Raw genomic sequence first — 22,390 nt, 5'->3', positions numbered from 1 at the left:
CCTGGGTATGGCAGGTGAAGGCTGGAGTGGCTGTGTCCCTGCCGCTCAGTGGAGGAGATACAGATTCCAGTTCCTGCCTTGGGCCTGGCCCCGCCCCAGCTGTTGGCAGCCATTGGGTAGTGAACCAGCGGATGGGAAGCTCCAACTATCTAGCTCTTAGGAAAATGAATGAATAGATAATGTCTTCAAGAAAACAGATAATGTCTTCAAGATTAAGAAAAACAGATCTCTATCCTTCCTGTGCAGGTTTTTAGACGCAGGAAGTCTAACTGGGCCTCACAAACCTTTGATTTTATGACATTGTCCAGGTAATTCTAACGAATGGAGAAACAACGATCCAAACTGAATCCAAACTCTGTGTGTGAGAGAGAGAGAGACCCCCAGTGCTTTCTGCCTGTCTTCCGGCTGCCTGTTGAGTTTCAGGACATGGTACAGTCCTAATTTCTCAAAGTGTCCCTACAGTACTGCAGCAAGGACATGAGCACACCATCACTCCTCAGTGTCCTCCGTGGACAGCGCCTGGTAGATGATGACTGTAATTAATTGCACCCCAGGTTTCCAAGTCCCCCACCTCCCTGCCTGGCAGCGACAGGCGTGACTCTCCAGCGTGTCTGTTCCTGAGCTCCAGCCCTGCTGAAAATCTCACAGACTCTTGCACCCTGGCTGCCTTCAGAAATCCCTGGGAATTCTGAGTGTTGGACAATAACTTTCCCAGAACTTTTAGGTTCATATGTAGTGGTGGACCTGGGATTTGAACTCACATCAAAAGATTGGATTGGACTCCAAGTCAGTGTGTAACTCAGGAATAAAAACCCAAAGCTAATGTTTTAACATAACACATACATCCGGTGGTGCCCCTTGCCTGGGCAGGAGCCTGAGTAGTTACTGCACAAATCAAGACTTTCTGGTTGTTGAAGCATAGAAAGTATTTGTGAAAAAGACGAGAAGGTGTTATCCGTTTCACCCTTTGCCTTCCTCATGAAACACACATATTCAATTTTTATTATATTGCCTCTGAATTTGGATTTTAATTTAATATACATACGAGAACTCCAGCAAGCATTGACAGGCTCAGAAGACAAGTCACAGCTAATCCAAACAAGTGAGCAACAAAGGCGGCAACTAGAAATGACTTGTGCTACATCAATCACTCTCTTTTCCCCCAGAGATCTTAGCAACAACAAAAATTGGTCTCCGTTTTCTCATCTCTAACGCGCTTTCCTCTTTTGTTTTACTCAAGTTTTCCAAGCTATGAGCATCTTTATATACAAAGAAATGGTGTGACAATCCGTTGACTTTATACATTTTACACTGGAAAGGAAAAAAGTCATGATGAAGCTGCCTTGAGCTGGTTCCTATATTCTAACTAGAAGCTAAGTGGAGAGATTGCATCAATGTCATTTGGCAGGCGGCTAACCTATTCTAGTGGAGAATAGCAACATTCTAACTGGAGCGAAGCTGACTGGGAGGACTCAGTCCACCCTCCCCCAGCTTTGTGGCTGGGAAGCGGGTGGGGTTAATCCTGAGAAGAGAAGCACAGGTTGAATGTCTTGTCCCACGCGGAGGTAGGGAAGCTCTTCAAGGAGGTTTAAACTGGCCCATCTCCCTGAAAGACAGAAAGAGTGAGTTAATTCTGATGTCATTTCTTTACAAAACACCTCTCTTCTCTCCATCACTCCACTTTCTTCTGGTTAAGTCCTGCTCCTTGGCTACCGACTGGATACTTTTCATACTTTTCTGACTTGATTTCTGAGCTTTAATTTGCATCTTATTCATGTTTAGGTTTTAAGAGCTGCAGCTTCATTTTGTCTTGCAAGCATTTATCATTAAAAGGAATTCAGCCGAAGGCACAGGGAGGTACAGGTGCTGTGCCAAATACTATAACTGATTACACAGTGGAGCAGGGATTTGAACCCAGGAGGCTGACTGCCAAGGTTGGCTCCTTGCCCATGATCTTAGTGAATCACATAAGTCATTCTTAAGGCTTGCAACTGTCGGGATGGAGGCGGTTATCACCTGTGCTAGGTACTCAGTCAGCAGCCTTGGGAGGCTGGTGTTACTAACCAGAGTTTAGAGGCAAGGAATAGTTGCAGGCAATCCAATTGGCCAGGATCACAGAGCTGCCATTCAATCCAGGCGCCAGAGCTCAGGTCCCTGAGCTAGCCAGAGCAGGAAGTAGGCTGAGAGCCCATGTCTTTCCATCACTCTTTCCATCACCTGCTACCGAGGCAGGACTGCAGACGCTGAAGGAGAAGCAAGCAGCGCTCACGCGCTGAAGTAGTTAGGACTGCCCGTTCACCACGTCTGCTGTGATTTCCCAAAAGCTAGAGAGAGAGAGAGAGAGAGAGAGAGAGAGAGAGAGAGAGAAAAGAGAGAGAAGAGAGAGAGAGAGAGGAAGGAGAACCTGTTTTAATTTCTGATAGAGATGAAAGTATACAAGTGTCCACTGCAACATTCCTTTAACTTTCATGGAGTTTGTAAACCAAAAAAAGTTGGAGGGGAGAGCAAGAAATGAGGGAGGGAAGTTGAACAGTCCCTGCTCTACTCCCTGGGGCTCCCAGCAGCTGTGCTGAGGAGGTGGGAGCGGCATCCCCTGTGTTTCACCCATCATATTTCCTGCCCTTTAACATCACCCAAGTACAACCCACGGGAAAGAGTCAAGCCCCGGTGCTTATGTGTACGTTTTTAGTAGGTGATCTGCAGATTTTGTAAACTACTCATCGATTCCAAACTGTATTTTCCAGAATCTTGCAAAAAAAAAAAAAATGTAGCACTCAGCGAAAGCACGTGACTCACTCCTCAGATGAACTAGCAAGCATTGATCTGTAAGCTGCATGATTTGAATGCTCAAGATCCCCAACTGCTATTTCCAGAACAATTTTGTGGTTTTATTTTTCTTCAATTTTCGTCTAAAGGCTCAAACATTTAAATACAACACAGCAAAATTGAAAACGTAAAGAAAAATTCAATAGACAGTGAAATATACCTGTAACGCAAGCATTTTACTGACGACCTTTGGATTTTAAAAATTGTATTTGAAAAGCAAAATATGATTATTTAAATGTTTTTCAATACTGTCAGCTAGCAGGAAGGGAAATGCTCGCTCAGTCTTCATCCCCGTAAATAACTATCATTTAACATTTTGATGGAATGACCTTAGATTTTTTCTATACATTGTGTTTTGTTTTTCTTATTGATATTGATCGTATGTTTTGTACATTTTTTTCTGCTCTGTTCTGTACAAATAGCATTTTTTCATAAGCATTTGCAAGATTGCTGTGGCCTTAGGGGCTGGGAGGATAAAGATGAGGGGAGGATACACAAGCCACGTGGTGGCGCACACGTGGAGCAGCCTGGCAGACTCGGTGTGGCGAAGACAGAGGGCATAGACCTGGGCGAGAGGTTGCCTACTACCTCGTGTGTGCGTGCAGGCATAAACTGAATGGTGGAGCTGTAGCCATACAATACTGATTAGAAATTAAACCAAGTGATTTGGTATGACTTAAAATTTTGGCATATGAAATGGGTAGATCTTTATTTGCATACTCCCTCAGGGAGTCTGAGCCTTTTAATAACTCGTGTGTGTGTGTGTGTGTGTGTGTCTGTGCATTAAAGACAGAATAATTGCCTGCTCAATTTGGTCACTAGCCGAAATAAACACACTGCCATACCATTTCCAAGACTATTTGACATTTTCATATTTTCTTGCTGGCGTTTTAGGAGATGCCAGGAACAGACTAAATCCTGGGTGGATTTACTTTTTTCTGTCCTCACAGCTGAACCACTTGCTTTCCCTAGATCAGACATCACACCAGAAGAGGCGCTCGCCAGAGGGAGTGAGAACCCTCGGGAACAGTCACCGATGTATGCCTGCTCCAAGAGCTCCCTCACTTCCTGTGGATCGGCAGTGATCGTCCCCAGTCTTTCTAGTGACGCCAGAGCCCTCTGTCTGTGACACTACAGCCAGCTGGACGCGAGGCTGCAGAGGGGTTCACCTCCAGCTGTGTTTTAGCGTGCATGTGGGTTAGGACTGCCGGGGCTGGCGACGCAGCGTCCCTTCCTGTGGGCGACCCTGTGGGCGACCCTATGGGTTAACCAACCTCCCCTCTGTAAGCCCTGCTTTTCTGCAGGCGTCAGCACTCGCCACCCTCCTCCCGATGAGCCTGTGACCCGCGTTGGCCCCTCACTCACCCCGCAGCAACACCGGCAGTCCCCACACAGTGTTCCCAGGAGGCCGTTGACCACCTGGATGGCGCAGAGGCACATCTGGACGATGCCAACGACCAGCAGGATGGAGAAGAGAGTCAGGTTCCAGGGGACTATGTCGCGGGGCTCTCTGCACTGGCTCCATATGGAGTGGTTGCCGAGGTAGTTCCTGTTGAGGAGAAAGGCGCCGTTTGTAAAAGCAGTGAGAGTCTCCAGATTGAAAAATAACCATATCACTTGCTCTGTGTGTGTGCGCGCGCACGTGTGTCAGTACAGTATTTGCCATCCCAAACTGGTGCTGAGAGAAAACACCTGCTAGTAACCCCAATGGAAGCAGCCGATGAGCACAGGACCCTGTTCCCCACACTTCACACACAGCCCCTGCAGTTCTACCTCATGGACACTAGGTCTCTCTCCTTGCAGTTCACACAGAAGAAAGCTGAATGAGAGGCTCAGAGAGGGCGTGACTTGCCCCCAGGACACACAGCTATCAGGAACAGAGCCATTATAGCCATGCTGGCGAGCAGCATGGGTAAAATCAGAGAGGGAGCTAGAAGAACTGACACCTCCTGTCCTCTGTCCAAACTATTATCATCACAGACCATTTCACCTGCTGGCGGACGCAGTTGTGACCTATAGCTAAAGGGACCAGTAGGATATTTTTCAAGGCCTGATTTTAACCAAATTGTGAATTGGAGCCAACCAGACTTTTGTTTAAAAGTAGGAATTCCACATGAAAAGAGATTGAATTCATCTTCTCTAAAAGAACAAATAACTTGCTACTGTGATACCGGTTTATAAAAACATTATCAGTAAAGTTAACACTGTTTCTATTTTATCGCATCAGTGGAGAGAGCCCACTGGCTTGAAGGAGACTTACACCTGGCGCTTGTTCCTTTCCACTTGCTCGGGAGCTCTTATTTTAGCTACCGATGGTGTCTGCATTATTGTTCTCTGACCTTGGTGGTGGCACCTGCTACTTACTGGTAACTTCTTAGAGCATCAGTCCATATTGGGTTAAACACATTCCCTGGTTAGACCTGGAGCATTTCTCAAATGCATGGAAGTGTTCTGGAGTTTCCATGAAGGAAGGAAGGAGCACTTCGCTCTCGATTTAGGAATGGGCAGTGTTTGCGACATTGGAAGCGTAAGAACACAGGTTCCAGCAGCGTGTAGCTGGGTGGCTTGTGGGCTTCCATGTAAGTCACATTGCAGTGTTACTGTGTGCAACTCGTGAGTGCCAAGCACCAAGCTTGGAACGGTGCCCTGCTCGTAGTACAGGCTCCATGAATGCAAACAGCACAGTGAATCTGCCGCATCCCAGCGTCTGTTTTGGATGCAGGTGAGTCTGGTTATGAACTCACACATTGCTCGTGCCAACTGTGCATGCCTCATCCAATCACCTGTCATCCCTCAGCATCAGTGACTCCATCTGTGAAATGGGTTGAACGATTCAGTGAGAGAACACCCCTTCGCACAATTCTCTTTAGAATCTCATCCTGATAGCAATCACTCATCCTTCTGTTTTGCATTTTGGTGGAGTCCTTTCTACCTATTTAAACGTGGTGCCTGTAATGCATAGAAGGGCAGCGTGTCACAAGCACACTTTCTATGGAAGAAAACGTTCCCTGAGGAAGCCATGGGTACCACAGAGGTGGGACAATAGCACCCCCTGGTGGGGGTGGTCATGTTCCCCCGTCTCTGCCCCTGCTCCCTTGGGTGCTAGGATGCCAGCATTGACCTGAAGGCTGGAGCAGCATCTCAGGGCTGCCCTCCGCGATGAAGCTTCACAGGGCTGACTACAAAAGACTGGGCTCATGCAGTCCGCTGGTTGTGCCAGGCTCTCACACCAGGGTGCCAGGGGTCTGTTCCCTCCTCCAGGCTGGCTACAAGATTGCTCCTAGATGGAGGTGAGACTTTGCTTGCACAATGAAGCCACTTCAGCCAATACTCGCTGAACAAATGAACATAGGTCCATTTTACAGATTAGGAAGTGGAGGCTTAGGAAGTCCCTGGTTTTGATTTTTAGATCTGTCTGAGTTCAAAGCCAGTACTCTTAGCCAGTTCACAAACTCCCTCTATTCATTGACTATATCCTCCTAACATTTTGAAACATGACTCATTTGTGAAATTCTATTCACACAATGCACCTATGAGAGCATAAATCAAGGTTTATCCAGGAAAGAGATGATTCTTTTGGAGCCTTTTTGTCTCTCATGGAAAAGACTGATTTAAAGTCACAGAATCATCGTGTTGCTTTTTTCCTATCTGAGCCTGTTACCTTCACTCCGCAGATGAAGAGGTTGAAAGACCTGTGTGTGGACCGTAGGTGGGCCACGGGCAAAACCTATTCCAAAAGTGTGTGGGAAGTTGGTACTTCGTGAATGCTGGGGGCAGGTGGAGCTGTTCAGGCTCTCCCTGTCACTGTGGCGTTGAGCGCATCCCATTTGGGTATTGGGGTCCTCCTCACCCAGCTGGTCCCCAGGGAGTATGTGGGGTGCAGCCCTGGCTGGGGAGTGCCATGCTTGGCTCTGAACTGTCCCTGGCCCTGCTCCAACATCCCCTTCTGCAGCTGTCCCCCTGGTGGCCCTGCTCCAGCTGCTTCCCCTCCAACAGCTCAGGGTCAAGGTTGGGGTGGCCACTTGTCTCAGGGAGGAAGTCCTTGGACGGGAGGAGTTTTCCCTGCACAGGAAGCCAAGAGGGTGTGCCTCAAAATGTGCCGGCTTTCTTTTTCTACCTTCTGAGATGCGTTTAAAAGCTTTATTTGATAGACCGAGAGACAGAGATCTCGCATCATTCACTCCTGTGCCTGGGACTGTTGCCAGGTCAAAGCCAGGAGCCCTGTGCTCAATCTGGGCCTCCCACATGGGTAGGAGATGCGACCTTGAATTCTTCTCAGGTGACAGTGTGAGCCTGCTAGGGAACTACTCTACCCCCCACTTCATGCGGGAGACCCATATGAAGCTCCAGGAGCCGTTGGCCTGACATAGCTCTGACTGTTGTGGTCCTCTGGGGAGGAAAGCAGCAGATGAAAGATCGCTTTCTCTCCATCTCTTTCTCTGTGTAACTATGACCTTCGAATAAATACATACATCTTTAAAAAAAAAAAAAAGATGTGTCTGGCATTGTAGCTTAGTGGGTTAATGTCATCTGTGGTACTAACATACACATTGGTTTGAGTTCTGGCTGCTCCACTTCTGATCCAGCTTCTTGCTAACGCACCTAGGAAATCAGCAGAAGATGCATTCATATGGATGACTCAGGAAAAAATTCCTGGCTCCTGGTCCAGCCCTGGCCATTGTAACCATCTGGGGAGTGAACCAGAGGATGTAAGACCCTGCTCGAACCCTGTAACTCTGTGTTTCAAATAAGTAAAATAAATCTTAAAACAGAAAAAATGATATCATGTCCTAAATATCATGCCTTAGACCCCATATCTGAGTCTTTAGGTTTGATTCCCACCTGTAGCTTCTGTCTCCAGCTTTCTGCTAATGCAGACCCTTGGAGGCAGTGGTGACAGCTCAAGCTACTGGATCCCTGTCACTCCTGTGGGAAGCATGGGCTGAGTTCCCAACTCTGGGCTCAGGTCCCCAGCCCCGACTGGGACCACTGCGGGCATCTGATGAAATAAATCAGCACCGTGGAGTTTCATGCTCTCTCTCTTTCTCTCTCCCCCATTCCCTTTCTTTTAAAAAAAAGTGAGGGGAACAATGAGTTCTGATTTCTTGTTGCCAAAGACAGTAGGAGAAAAGGAAATGCTGCTGAGAGCTTACCAGGTGGACACATCCCCCTGAGCGACCTACCTGGGGCACATCTCACACCTTGCAAACAGGGCTCAGAATCTCACTGTGGGATTGAATAATCAGAATTGCTCTAAAAGAGACTGTCAGCTGCCTGCAACATGGAAACACAGCGTGTGGCTCCACAATCCACTCCTGTGCTCACATCACAACTGGAAGTCACTGCAAGGACCTCAGCTTGTGATCAAAAGATGGCTGGAGAGTAGTGAAAGATTTTTGCTTGCTGGCAAACTTGCTCAGTTCTGTCCAAGAACAGCAAACCTCTGTGATCTGATGCCTGCTAGGGCAGTGGCCTGTTGCTCACCAGAGGGCGGGCTGAAATCACAAAGGTCAAAGCATCCATCACAGGGGCGTGCACAGTAAGCGCCTGGGACATAAATGATGCTTACTTCCCCAGAGAGACAAATACACAGTGCTTTGAAAAGTGGTTTCCTGTCCTTGTTCCAAATTGGCATTTCCTAGGGTGGCCCACCAGGCAGCTGTTACTCTCCTGACCTTGGCCGGGCCCAAGCAGGGTGAGAATGCATGAGGTGGCTTGCCTGGTTCCAAGGACAGAACACAGCAGGAGACTGTCCACCCACTTGGGAGCACTTCTTGGCATCATCTGTTGGATTTAATTCCAAGTGACTGCCACCTCATCAAGGGCAGCATCATACAAAGGCAGAACAAAGGGAAAGGTGTCCCATACTGCTGGCGTGCTGGTGTTGGAAGGGGTCCCTGAAGGGAGACACCCTCTCAGGGGAGGGCCCCTCCCACCCTGCCAAGCTTAAGCTGGTCCTAGAGGTCCTCCATCACCCCACTTGACATGAACACACAGGGGGATCCCCACCTCCACATGTGCGGTAGCTGCAAATTCAACCAAATATTTAAATACTTAAGAGTTGCATCTGAACTGAGCATTTACACATCACTTTTGTCACCATTGCTGAACAATGCAGCAGGGTGTCCATTTGCATAACACTTGCATTTTCTGAGGTATTGTAAATAATCGGGAGAGGACTTTAAGTACGTGGGAGGATGGGCACAGGCCAGGTGCAAACATTAGAGCATTTTTGTGTAGAAGGGGTTGGAGCATCTGCACATGCCAGTAACCAATCTGGAACCAATCTCCGGCGGGTAACCAATCTGGAGCCAATCTCCGGCGGATAGCAAGGGTTAATAGCATTCTGCAGTCCCACAGGCTTTTCTGCAGTGTGCCCCCATTCTCCACGCTCAGGAAGACCCCATGATCACACATCCTCATCTCCTAGATGTGCTAGCCGCTGCTCAAGGCAGAGAGGCTGAGACAGTCAAACGAGAAAAGGCCCAGGCTTCTTGGAGCGTCTCCCAGAACATCTGTGAAGATGCCAGGTGTGGTTAGTGGGTGCTGGGACTGTGGCTAGTATAACTGAAAACTCAGGCTTCCACCTTGATGTCACTAAGATGGATTTGGCTTAATTTTTAAAAAATTATTTGTACTTAATTGAAAATGAGAAGGAGAGGGATAGGAGAATGCTTCCATCTGCTGGTTCACTCCTCAGATGCCTGCAGCATTTAGGACTGGACCAGGGTTAACCCAGAGAACCTGGGGGCAGGCAGAAAGCCCCTGGGTGGTGCCAAAATTTCCCGCTGAGAATAGCTGCCCCATACTCATTCAAATGGAGCAATCAGAAGACAACATATGCCTTTAACTCAAGCTCTGTCATCACCACTTCTTAGGCTAAGCGTTCCTCAGTCCCGTGTGACTTCCCTGGCCCACTCCTTTCCGGACTGGGGAACCTCGCCTGGGAGCAGACCCCAATAAATCCTGATTTTATCATCATTCTGGTCTTGGTAGCCCCACTGTTTTTTTTTTTTTTAAATCTAACAACCAGGTTGATGTTGGAGTCGGGAACCCAGTGCAGGACTCTCATGTGAATGGCAGGGACCCAGCTAACTGAGCCATCATTTGTTGCCTCCAAGGGTCTGCATCAGCAGCAAGACAACTGGATGCAGGGCCAAGGCTTGAACACAGGGGCTTTGAATGGGGTTGCAGACATCCCTACACAAAACATTCACCTGCTGCAGTTGATCCTAAATGACCCCCAGTGCCCACTGCCTGCTGTGCTGTGCTGTGCTGTGCTGCAGCCTGGGAGCGCAAGGAGGGGCACAACGAGCACGCAAAGATTTTGAGAACGTGCATCTATCCAGCTGAACTTGCAGACAAGCTGCCTGCTGGGATCACTAGGAAGATGACATTTGTTGGAAAAAGATGACTAACACCTTGCAAAGTACCATGAAAATATGCAAGGTTATTGTAATGAGCTCTATTAACTGTCACAAAGAACGTTTTCAATGTCAGTCTCTAAGACTCTGCACCTTAAAAGATTGCTTAGTTACAGACAAGCTCCAGTTACTATATAATCATCCACATTTCCTACGGTAAGATTTGTAGTGGAAGCCAATATTATGTTGTGATTGACTGCTTGTGTTGGTATTAATAAACATTTGAATGTACACAGTAACACAATAAACCTCCCCCTTCACGCAAGTCAAATGAGGCATCCTGGTCCAGTGATTTCTACCAGGGTCTGTCAATACAGGAAATACAGAAGACAGCCTTGTAGCTTTCCTGCTTGCCACATGTCCAACTCTCTCCCAGAGGAGCAGCAAGCCTGAGATCCCGAGCAGGAAGACATTCCTTGCAATCTCCTGGCATGAGTTGCCTGCACTGCCCCTTGTGGTGACATGTGGGCACTGCAGGGGCAGAGGAGCCTTACCCATTTTCAAAGGGGTAACCCCAGGTGCCAGAGGAGGAGTCACCCGCAATGAGACATTTCGGACCCTTGTTGATGGCGACAGCAGAAATGATGAATGAATATCCAGCACCCACGAATCCAATCGCAGCGAAAATTGTGGAGGTGAACATCTGAAAAAGAAAAAGCAATTACACACTGCAAACTTGACCAGTTTGCTGTTGATAACAGGAAGATCACTGGATGGGTGGGTGGTAAGTGGGGCCCAAGGGGTCTTCTGGGATGCATTGAATTGTTTCATTTTCCCATCTTCTCCGTTTCTTTTTAAGCGCTTTATTTATTTATATTCAGTTATCTGAAAGGGTTGAGAGCAAGGGGAAGGTATCTTTCATTTGTTGGCTTACTTCCCACTTGCCCACAGCAGCTGGGGCTGTGCCAAGCTAAATGCAGGAGTCAGAGATTAACTGTGGGTGGCAAGGACCCACACGCTTGTGCCATCACCTGCCGCCTCCCTGATGCACGTTGGCAGGGTGCTGAAGTGGCGAGGAGAGCCACGCTCGGAGCCCATACACTCTGCTTGGGATGCAGGTGTATTATGCAGCATTTTCACTGCTGTGCTAGGTACCCAGCTCACTCTGATTCCCTTTTTCTCCTTCATGTCTGTGACTTTTCCTGTATCAATGGATGACCGAGGTGTTGCCTTTGGGCTGACACATTCGGACCACGATTTCTCACTGTTAAGGATAAAATCTGAGAAGACCAGCAAATAAAGCCAATCCAGTAAAGAATCAAAGAATTCTATGATTGGCAGTGACCTTAACAGTGTTCTGATCCAGGGGCTAGTACAGTGGCTCAACAAGCTAACCCTCCACCTGCAAGTGCTGGCATCCCACACGGGCACCAGTTGGTTTCCTGGCTGCTCTACTTCCCATCCAGCTCTCTGTTTGTGGTCTGGGAAAACAGCAGAGGATGGCCCAAGCCTTTGGGTCCCTGCATCCATTTGGGAGACCAGGAATAAGCTCTTGGCTCCTGGCTTTAAATCGGCTCAGCTCTGGCCATTGTGGCCTTTTGGGGTGTGAACAAGTGATGCACAATCTTTCTCTCTGTCTCTCTTTCTGTTTGTGAATCTGCCTTTCCAATAATAATAATAATATTTTTTCGTAAGAAGTGATCTGGTCCAGTCATCCTGCTGAGGCCACGTCACTGTGGAGTCTCATGCAGCTCGATTCTGAAAGAAGAGACTTCTAGAATGTCTCTCCTCCTCTCTGTGTATGCATCTTTCTTTGTTCGACCACAAAGTCAAATCGGAACCAGAGAAAGCAAGAGGCATGACCCACCGTGGAGCGTCCTCAGGCTTCCACATGCCCTCCTCAGAGGAAACAGCTGTTTATTCTGTATGGTAATTAGACAGTAGCTTGGAAACCTTAATAATTTTGGAAATAGAGGTGGAAAATGATCACCTGTGTCACTCTGGTGACAGTCTCAAGGGGTTAAACACAGCAGATGCAGCTTCACATTTCAGCTGTGCTGTCTCTCCCTCTGCTACTTTGCATACTGAACACATCCTCAGAGCCTCAATTTTCTGAGCTATAAAATGAGCACAGCAGGGGCTGTCATTGTGGTATAGTGTGCTAAGTCTCTGCCTGCAGTGCTGGCATCTCAAATGAGTGAACTCATTTCTGGATCAGTGAACTGATACAACGTGGCTTCTTAAAGGTTCCACCCTTGGGATAGGTCTGGGTAGCTGCTGAGCTGGGAGTAAACTCACTGAGCTCAGTGCATTTCCCACAGGGAAAATAATACGGACTAAGGCATCGGAGGGGTCAAAATAGGTCTGTGTGACCCTCACACCTAATGACAGAACGGGTTCTGACAAGATTACCACCAACAACAACCTAGCTACATACAAATCCTGGCGTCTCCTTAATCCTGGGAGCTGCTCCTATGGGACATGAGAGAACGCTTGTACAGATAACGGTGCAGCCTCAGCCAGATGCAGTAGCTTAAGTCAAGTGTCAGCTTTTTTCTCTTTCCCTTTCCAAGTGTTAACAGTAATAATATAATCACACGACATGCAGGGAGGGTGGAGCTTGGTGTGAAGACTTTGGTGTCTGGTTGACTGGAATTAATAGGAAAAATGGAACTCCACTTTAACCAGTCTTTGCTTCCATATTATATTATAGAAAAGTGTTTTTCATGCAATTTTCCAAGACAGTGCTCTAAGCTCGTGTGTTTTAAGAAGCTTTGTCTCTTCCTGGGGATCTGACATCCTAGACTTCCTGTCTCTCACCCCTGTATTCTGAATTGCATGAGCTTTTATAACAGCACAATGCCTACAGCACGCTAAGGCATAGATTTTTACGTTTCTTTCTTTGTTTTTTAAAAATAGCCATCTTCCCCAAACCACAGCACCAGCTCCTCAAAGTCATTCAAAGCTGTTTAAAGACAGCTGGGATAAGGCTCTGCAACATTACCATCTCTAGGGTTTTTCTCCTTAGCTTATTAAGACACTGTATGCTGTGACTTAATAAGCTAGTCCCTTCCATGACTAATTTCATGTTACTCATTTTTTAAAAATGTTTCCCTGACTCTTACATATTAGTTATCTTAAATCCATAGTGACCACCGAGATTTACAAAGTAAATAAAACTCTAGGTCATTTTATCGTGATGAAACAGGCATCTCTGCTCTGAAGGATGTCTACGTAGTTGAACAATTTTGAAGAAACTAGCCCAATTTCCAAAACCCAGAATTTCCACCCAAAGGGTGGTTTAAAATTCTTGAAATTATACTTCAACAATAGAGAGAAAATCTCATATATTATTTAGTGAAGTCATCAATCACTTTGTGGTGATTCGAAACATCTCTGATGGCAACTTTATGCCCATTGGAATATTCAACCTCTGAACAAACCCATGGAATGGGTAGCATCATCTTTTTTTCTTCTTCCAGACAGAAAACCAAAGTCACTAGAAACCAAGGCAACTGCTTTGAGTTAAACAGTGAGGTGGTAGAACTGGGCTCAACACATAGCTAGCTACTTGCTTCCAAAGTCCCTGCTCTTTACTGGGATTTTCTCTGATCACATGTCTAGATGCTGAGCTAGATTTAGAAGCCAGGGTCCTCCACCTTTCATCCGTCCAATATTCACCCACCCCCTGCCACAGCCACCAAATACTAGAGGCTGTTATTTCTGTTTCTTATGAATGACATTGGTTACAGAAATTAAACAGCGTTTAGGAGCCGGTGTTGTATTGCAATGGGTTAAGCCACTGCTCTGAAATGCCACCAACCCACATTGGAATTCTGTTTTAAGCCCCAAGACACTGCACTTCGGCTTCCAATCCAGTTATCCAATAATGCTTCTGGGAAAGCAGCGAGGATGGCCTAAGAGCTTGGAACAGATGATCGCCTCTCACCCATCTGGGTGAGACCTAGAAGGAGCACCTGACCCTTGGCCTCTTCCTGGTACAACGTTGTCCTTCCTGACTACTTGGAAAGTGATCCAGTAGTTGGAACATCACTCCCTGCCTTGTTTTCTCCCTCTCTCTCTGTCACTTTCTTTCACATAAATGAAATCAATCTTAAAAATGATTAAGCCACAAAACTGCAGATAGGGCCCGGCAGCGTGGCCTAGAGGCTAAAGTCCTCGCCTTGAAAGCCCCGGATCCCATATGGGCGCCGGTTCTAATCCCGGCAGCTCCACTTCCCATCCAGCTCCCTGCTTGTGGCCTGGGAAAGCAGTTGAGGACGGCCCAATGCATTGGGACCCTGCACCCGCGTGGGAGACCTGGAAGAGGTTCCAGGTTCCCGGCTTCGGATCGGCGCGCACCAGCCATTGCGGCTCACTTGGGGAGTGAATCATCGGACGGAAGATCTTTCTCTCTGTCTCTCCTCCTCTGTGTATATCTGGCTGTAATAAAATGAATAAATCTTTAAAAAAACAAAACAAAACAAAACAAAAAAACTACAGATAGCGGAAGAAACATATTGTTTGATTACTTGGATTGCTTATCCTGAATTCTAGCGTTAAGTCAGCAGTCATTAAGATATTGATAGTTCTTGCTCCCTGGGAAGGCAGTAGAAGGTGGCCCAAAGCCTTGGGACCTTGTACCTGCGTGGGACACCCGGGAGAAGCTCCTGGCTCCTGACTTTGAATTAGCTTAACTCCGACCATTGTAAGCCACTTGGGGAGTGAACCAGCAGATGGAAGATCTTTCTGTCTTTCCTTTTCTTTGTAAATATGACTTTCCAGTAAAAAATGAACAATTTTTTGAAGGTACTGATGGTAACGAATCTATGGAATCTGAATTGCTGTAGTTAAAAAGAAAGGCTGTGTTCCCAGGGGTGCAGTTCAGTCTCTTGGGAGAGCTGACTCAAGCCTTTCAGTGTCACTGTGGTAAGCAGAGGAGAGGGATGGGTGGATGTAGCTCCCTTTAGCCAAAACAGGTCAGGATTTCCACATTTGCTGGTTGGGAGCAAGAAGAGAAATTTGACTCGGGCTTTTTCTTGCTGTGTCAGCTGAACGATGAATTTTAGACAACACTTCCAGGACAGTTCAGTAGACCCATGTTTAGAAATACAGAACATGGACACAGAGCAAACATTGCTAAATTTAGGCTAGCGCGAGGCCATGAAACTTCAGGTTATGGTGGAATTCTGGCAAGGAAATGATTTCTCCCTTTAGCAAAGGGTCACCCTGACACCAGCACCAGCCAATGGAATTGCAATGTGAACCACACATGTAATTTAAAAGTTTCTAGTAACCACCATTAAAACAAGTAAAGACCAATTTTAATGTAATAATTTGTAACTCATATGTTCCATGATTGATAGGAGAGGTTAATTGTGATAACACATTTGATTTAGCTCAACATGTTCAACTTCCTCAAGAAGTCAACCTTGGGCCTGGTGCCATGGCCTAGCAGCTAAAGTCTTTGCCTTGAATGCGCTGGGATCCCATGTGGGCGCCGGTTCTAATCCCGATAGCCCTCTTCCGATCCAGCTCCCTGCTTGTGGCCTGGGAAAGCAGTCAAGAATGGCCCAAAGCCTTGGGACCCTGCACCCGCCTGGGAGATCTGGAAGAGCTCTTGGCTCTTGGCTTTGGATCAGCGCAGCACCAGCCATTGCGGTCACTTGGGGAGTGAATCATCGGATGGAAGATCCTCCTCTCTGTCTCTCCTCCTTTCTCTCTCTCTCTATATATATCTGACTTTGCAATAGAAATAAATCTTTTTTTAAAAAAGAAGTCAACCTTTCTGTGTCCATTTCCTCTTGTAACAGTGTTCACTAAGTTGCTGTCTCACAGAGCTCAGAGAGTCAGGATAGCCCTATCCCTGGTGAAAAGGAAGTACCACTCCAGGAGATCAGGAACTCCCCGCTGGGGTGGAGGCAGCCTCCCGGCAGTGCCTGGGAATTCACCCATCCTCCCTAGAAACTTTTGTGGGCAGCTCTCCAGGACCAGGTGACTTGCCCCAACCTTCCCCAAGCACCTGAAGCATATCATTATTACTACTTATTTTTAAAAATCCTTTTTCTTTTTAAACAATTACATTCTCTCACGCTCATACTTTCCACAAATACAGAGAGCACAGCTCTGGGAAGCTAAACTACACTAAATACACTGATTTTCTTGAGACTGTCCAGCATTCTGCCGACAATGCCAACACATCACAGAGTGGCATACAGGGAGACCCTGCCGTTTGACCCCTTCTCCTTCCCTGCCTGCCAGCCTGAAGACGTCCCTGTCTGTGGAGCTCTGGGACAGGCAAGGTGGCATCAGCTCACTGCTCCACGTCACTTGTCCTTGCCTACATGCATGCTTATGTTAGCTGAAGGAAAGAGAGAGGGTAGGGCTGGGAAGCGAGGGAGACTGGATGATCTGGGAATGTAGTGTTCAGACATATTGGGAATTATGTCTGGCAGACATGGCTGTCCTTTGCAAAATGCTCCAAGAGCTCTACACAGATTTATGCAGGTCACATATACTTTCTTACAACATTAACGTCCTTGACTTTTGACCCCAGCAAGGCTTGGAAAAGGGGTGGCAATCAGCAACTTCACATGCACGGGTCTCTGTTTCCTCATTTACCAGGGGCCTTCCAAAAGTTCAAGGAAAATGTGTATCATGAAAAAACCGATTCCTGAGTTTCAAAAAGGTTTTGTATGAAAAAAAGCCCCACATGGTTGCCTGTTAGGGTATGTCTGCATAGGATGTAGTTTGGGATGCTTCTGTTAAAACTGATGCAAGAACAGACAGCAGATTAGGAGTGAAGCGTGATTGGCAGAATGCTGAAAGCACTGATCCTTTATGAAAAGCTTTGTGGGGATAGGGCTCAACAGTTTACAAATGGATTATTGCGGTGATTCAGTCTGATCCCATACAGGAATCCCCTGAAATCCCTCCGAGGAGTTCACTTATTTCATTCAATAACAGCCAACAGTGTTTATCCAGGATTTGTGTTCTGAACTCCATGGGTACTCAGGGAGACCTCTCCTCACCCTTCTCATTGACACAACATTTCCCCCCAACGATTGCACCAGTCTTATGAGAGGTAGTCGCTGACCTGATTCCTTTTTCAGCAGGAGCTCTTGAAGCATAGACAACATTTATTAATTCCCTTCAAGATATCTCAAAGAACTATCTTTGTAAATTCCCTTCAGATCGGCTGATACTCCAAGCACTGGAAAGTACAATGAGGGCGTTATCCCCTCTGAAGAGGGAGTTTCCAGAAAGGCTCACGCATGCAGCATCCCTAGGGGGTGCTGGTGAGCCAGGCATAAGAGGAAGTACAGCTTTTACAACACTCAGTCTGTTTAGGAGGGGACCACTGTCCTCTTGGCCAGGCAGACCCACCATCTGGCCTGACCATGGGGAGTGGGGAGCAGATACTTTATTTCTCTGATGCTAGAATATCTGCCTGGCCCATCCTATTCTTTGAGTCAAGTCCAAAAGCACATACTTCACATGACTGAGTTCATAAAATAAATAATCTGTCCCATTGGCCACCAGGGATGGAAATTTTGAGAATTGGAAGGCAGAAAATGTTCTCCAGCCATGCACAGGCTTTCAGGAGGCCACTGAGCATGGAGCGGGGAGGTAGGTGTGGGAACCTGCAAGCCAACACAGGTCAGAGCTCCTGGGAAGTCACCTACGCACACTGCATTTCCCGGGGACTCACTTTTCCAGCTTCCCTCTTGCTCACCCTCAGTGGAGAGTTGGTCTCCATTTCCCGTGCCTTATCCTTAGGCTGTGATGTGATCTAGGCGCCCCCCAGTTCCTGGTATGGCTTTATCTCCCAGGCGGCATGCTCTGCATTTCCTACCTCCCATCGGCTGGTTTTAGGATCCACAGAAAGGGAAGCCAAGGGTCTAGGGATGTTCCGGAAAGACAATAGAGGAGAGAGTGAGCTGACGAACTAGGAAGCAGCTGGTCCACAGCTGGGTTCCTACAGAAGCACAGGGCTTTCGGAAGCACTGGGCGATGTGGCTGGCGCATGTGCAGAAATAACCTACATTGTCAGCATTATAGCTCCATCAAATATATGCAGCAGCTTTTTTCTTATTTCATGACAAATGCTTGAAATATGCTTAGTTGTAAAAGCTGAGCATTGGAGCTGCCATTTGGTCTGGGTTAAACTGATGATGAAGATGACTATGTTCCACACGAGAATGGCTGGGCTTAAGTCCCAGATTCACTCCTGACTCCCACTTCCTGTGCATGCAAACCCTGGCAGCCGGCAGGTGATGGGTCCCTGCCTTCCCCCTGCACAGCCCCACGGAAGACCGGAACTGAGTTTCTGGCTCCTGGCTTCACCCTTTGCTGAGCATTTGTCATTTCCGGCATTGGGTGGAGCAAACCGGGGAATGGAAGTTCTATTTCTCTAGCTCCCTGCCTCTCAAATTTAAAAACCAAATGGTTGCTGCTTAGTTCTGCAGAATCTCCAAACATGAAGGAAAGTCAGCTCTACAGCAGGAGCAGGACCTGTGGTCTTAGGGGTGGACAGAGATTACGATGGAGTGAAGCAATGCCCTGCAAAGGCCATTGTTTTGCTGAAACGTGGATCTAGAGTGTCAAGCTAATTTTTAAATACAGTTATTTATATATTTGAAAGACAGAGTGTGACAGCCAAGACTGAGCCGGGCTGAAGCCAAGAGCTCCATCTGGCTCTGCATGTAGGTAGAAGGGGCTCAAGCACTTCAATCATCACCCACTGCCTCCTAGGCATATTAGCAAGAAGCTGGATCAAAAACCGTGGGACTCAAACCAGGCATTCCAATATGACATGTGGTATCTCAGGTGGTGACTTAACCCTCTATGCCACAACGCCTGCCTCTAATTCCCTGTTTACATTTTGCAAAGAAAGTAACATATCTGTTTTTAAAAAATTGGCATTTGATTAACACACAAATAAAAAAATCAAGAAATCCTTGTGCCAGCTCCCCAGCAGACGGTGGAGCCTAGGCCAGAATGGCTATGACTGGGTGCCTTGGCTTGCAGTCTGGCAGCTATCAGGCTATCCGTCACACAATCTCCCCTTTTCTTTTTAAGCTCACTCTATGAAAATATCATCTATGATATACAGCTTCTATTTCTCAATAAACTATGGCTGTTTTATATATTTTAACATGTTCTAATAGCTTTCAGTTAGGTGTTAGAAGTAGTGCTCAATTTGGAACTTTTGGTGTTTAAAAGAGTAAAAACAGGACCTGGAGTGGTAGCCTAGTCACTTAAAATGCTTGCCTTATGTGCACCACAATCCCATAGGGGCATCACTTTGCATCCTGGCAGCTCCACTTCTCTTCCAGCTCCCTGTTTGTAGCCTGTGAAAGCAGTCAAGGATGGCCCAAAGTCTTGGGACCCTGCACCTGCATAGGAGACCCAGAGGAAGCTTCTGGCTCCTGACTTCGGATTGGTTCAGGTCTGATCATGTGGTCACTTGGGAGTGAGCCAGTGAATGGAAGATCTTCCTCTCTGTCTCTCCTCCTCTCTGCAAATCTGACTTTCCAATAAAAATAAATAAATCTTTCAAAAAGGGTGAATACATACTCTTCAAATGCTCTTTGATGTCACATGGAAAACTGCACTATGACAGTACTCAAAAGTTCATGGAAAATAAGTATCAGTTAATTAAATGTATTTAATCTGCTCAAATTGATTTCAAATTGATTAATTAGCAATTAAATCGTTTTTGCACCAAAATAAACTTTATTTTAATTCTATTTTTTGCAAACATTTTAGAATACTTCTATATAGACACAATGCATCAATCTTAGCCCTTCAATAAATATTTAATTGAACAAGAGAGCAGATAATGATGTGAAAGAAAGGTTAAAATGAGTCTAATTGGGAAGAATTGGTGCATCTTTCCCTTTAAGAAGTTAAAGTGAGTATGTAAAGTTCATGGTTGAGGTTCCTAAGACTCGCAGGTGGAACTGAACCGTGGAGAGGAAAGCCTGGTTTTCCTCCTCATCTGGCCAGTCATTCCAGTTTTTCTTTTTCATCTTTCCCCACACTGATGTAACTAAATTCAGTATTTGTCTGTACATTAACTCTATTTTATTCATTTTTAAAATCATTATTGTAAATGAAAACTGGAAATATTAGTGGACATAAACCCAGTGTTAGTGAATTCCAGTTAATGTTACTTGCATTTCCGGAGCCTAAGACTTGACCTTCCTTTGTTCAAAATGGGCCATTAGAAAAGAAATCAGAACAACATAGTAAAATCTTAGCATCATCACAATAAGGCCTTATTTTTTTTTTCTCGACAGAACAGAAATAATTAAAAAAAATTGGAAGCATTCTATATTGTTCAAAGAGATAGCACATCGGGGTATTGATTGCCAGGGCCAGTCCCAAATGTGGGAAATTCTGAACTAACTCCATTTCCTTATTTTTCAGCTGAGCAGAGAGAGGCAGAGCAGCACCGTGACTTGCCCGGTTGGCAGCTTCCTGGAAGGGACCCTGGCCCTGTGTGCTGTGCCGGTCCTCTCTCCCCTTCACCTAGAAGGCTGAGACCCTCCTAGTCTCTCTAGCTCACCAGCTCACAGGTGGCAGGCCTAACACAAAGCAAGAGGGGAAACAGAAGTCCCGGGGCAGAATCTGGGTGGAAGTGGGGCCATGCTGGGCCACAGAAGCAGTGAACTTAGATGCGAGAGGTGGGAACTGGTGGGGGGAAGGGGCGTTTGCCATCTTTGCCCTTCTTCCAAATCCTCTTTACAGTTGAAATAATGCAGCATCAAGAACGGCTTTGGCAGAGAGAGAGCTACGGTCTCCATTTCCGCCCTCCAAGCCTGCCACCTTCATACACCACCTCTCTGGATTTCCAGCTCTGACGACCCTGTCTCCTTGTCATACCTAAAATGGCGTCATCTCCAACAAGCCCGAGGGCTGCAGCATTTCAAACATGCACTATAGTTGCTATTTTACATCAACAGAAAGACGCCCGGCTTTATCCCCTTGACCGGCTGTCCTGCCCAGGGAGCCGGCACACCCTGGTGACTGCCCACAAACTCACCGCGAACCGCTTCCCACAGCCCTGATTGCCACAGCAGCCACAGCAGTCATTGTTCTTCAGGCCCAAGAACACGAGCGCGGGGAAGATCATCTGCCAACAAGAGAGACATCACAGCCTGGGTCTGACTGCGTTGGGAACCCCAACCCGGCTCGGGGAACTTCAAAAGCTCTCAGGCACAGATGACACAGGCCAGCCGAGCCTGGCTGGCCAGACAAAAGAGTGAGGTGCCATTGGACATGACTGCCTTCAGTTCCAGCGGGGCAAGCTTGCAAAGTCTGGCACCCCAACTTTTCGTTTAGACGGTGAGTTAGGACATGAGGGAGCAGCTTTTCCTCAATTGCCAGGAAAAACTCCCGTCCGCTAAAGCTTCTCAAGTCTGTTAGAAATCAGGGGATAAAGAAATCTTCTATGCATGGAGGAAGGAAGCTCCACACGCACGCAGTTAAGTGAATCAAGTCTCTGGAAAGCATCACTCTTATTACTTTTTGAAAATCTTTTCCAGCCCTGTCTGGTAGGAAGAAAGCAATTATATGGCCATTAATTTGGTTCATAAAGGACTTGACTGTCCCATGAGGACGGTCTGCCCAAGCGTGAGGATTAGTCAGTAGATTTCAGTTGACTGTCCTGGAAGAGACATCAGTTATGCCCTGAGTTTTCATCACATGCAATGCTCAGCCTTTTGTTAAGCAAGAACTGTATCTTCCTGTTCACTAAGGACGGCATTGAAAAAGGCGAGAAGGCAGGAGGATCCCATTGAAAGGCTTTGCTACTCACCAAGACCCCGCTTCCAGCTATTCCTCCGAAATACCAGACCTCATCAGTAATGTGGTCATTGCTGTCGGACACTTTCCCTCCAGGGAAAAACAGCAGGATGTTAGCCAGCAAGCCAATCACAGCCAGGGGGATGAGGGTGCCCCCCAGGCACTTGGCACAGCTGCCCGTACACATGCTGGGGAGGCTCGGGACTGCTCAGCTGCCGCGCACTGCTCACTGCCTCCTGCCCTGGGCTTCTTCAAAGGTTTCGGCCTAGTGCGCTATGAACTGTCCCCAGGTCGCTCAGTATTGGGGGACTGAAAACCAAAGCCCTATGAACTGTGTCCTTGGAGTCGCTCCAGCCGCTCAAGCACGGCCGAGCCTGCGTGGTGATGGA

At 47.0% G+C, this 22,390-nt stretch overlaps 1 protein-coding gene across 1 annotated transcript; it reads right to left on the bottom strand.

Annotated features, from left to right (window-relative positions):
• Positions 1-1,284: 1,284 nt before the first annotated feature.
• On the bottom strand, positions 1,285-22,390 carry TM4SF4 (transmembrane 4 L six family member 4). The gene is made up of 5 exons (XM_058661164.1): positions 22,015-22,390; positions 21,241-21,330; positions 10,745-10,893; positions 4,192-4,375; positions 1,285-1,606 (listed from the first exon to the last, which is right to left on the bottom strand). Exons 1-5 carry the CDS (start codon positions 22,186-22,188, stop codon positions 1,589-1,591), a joined length of 615 nt encoding a protein of 204 aa, XP_058517147.1. The 5' UTR covers positions 22,189-22,390; the 3' UTR covers positions 1,285-1,588.

Source organism: Ochotona princeps, chromosome 3 (assembly GCF_030435755.1).
Source record: "Ochotona princeps isolate mOchPri1 chromosome 3, mOchPri1.hap1, whole genome shotgun sequence".
NCBI classification, from domain to species: domain Eukaryota; kingdom Metazoa; phylum Chordata; class Mammalia; order Lagomorpha; family Ochotonidae; genus Ochotona; species Ochotona princeps.
The sequence above is the reverse complement of the archived record's forward strand: the minus strand, read 5'-3'. Positions and strand labels throughout refer to the sequence as shown.

What these genes read in the sequence shown, in the direction of transcription:
- TM4SF4 (XM_058661164.1), bottom strand. Translation starts at nt 22,188, where the DNA reads ATGTGTACGGGCAGCTGTGCCAAGTGCCTGGGGGGCACCCTCATCCCC. An exon ending in TAGCTGGAAGCGGGGTCTTG is followed by an intron (nt 21,331 to 22,014) that starts GTGAGTAGCAAA and finishes TCTTGTTGGCAG; the next exon opens with ATGATCTTCCCCGCGCTCGT. An exon ending in GCTGTGGGAAGCGGTTCGCG is followed by an intron (nt 10,894 to 21,240) that starts GTGAGTTTGTGG and finishes TTTCTTTTTCAG; the next exon opens with ATGTTCACCTCCACAATTTT.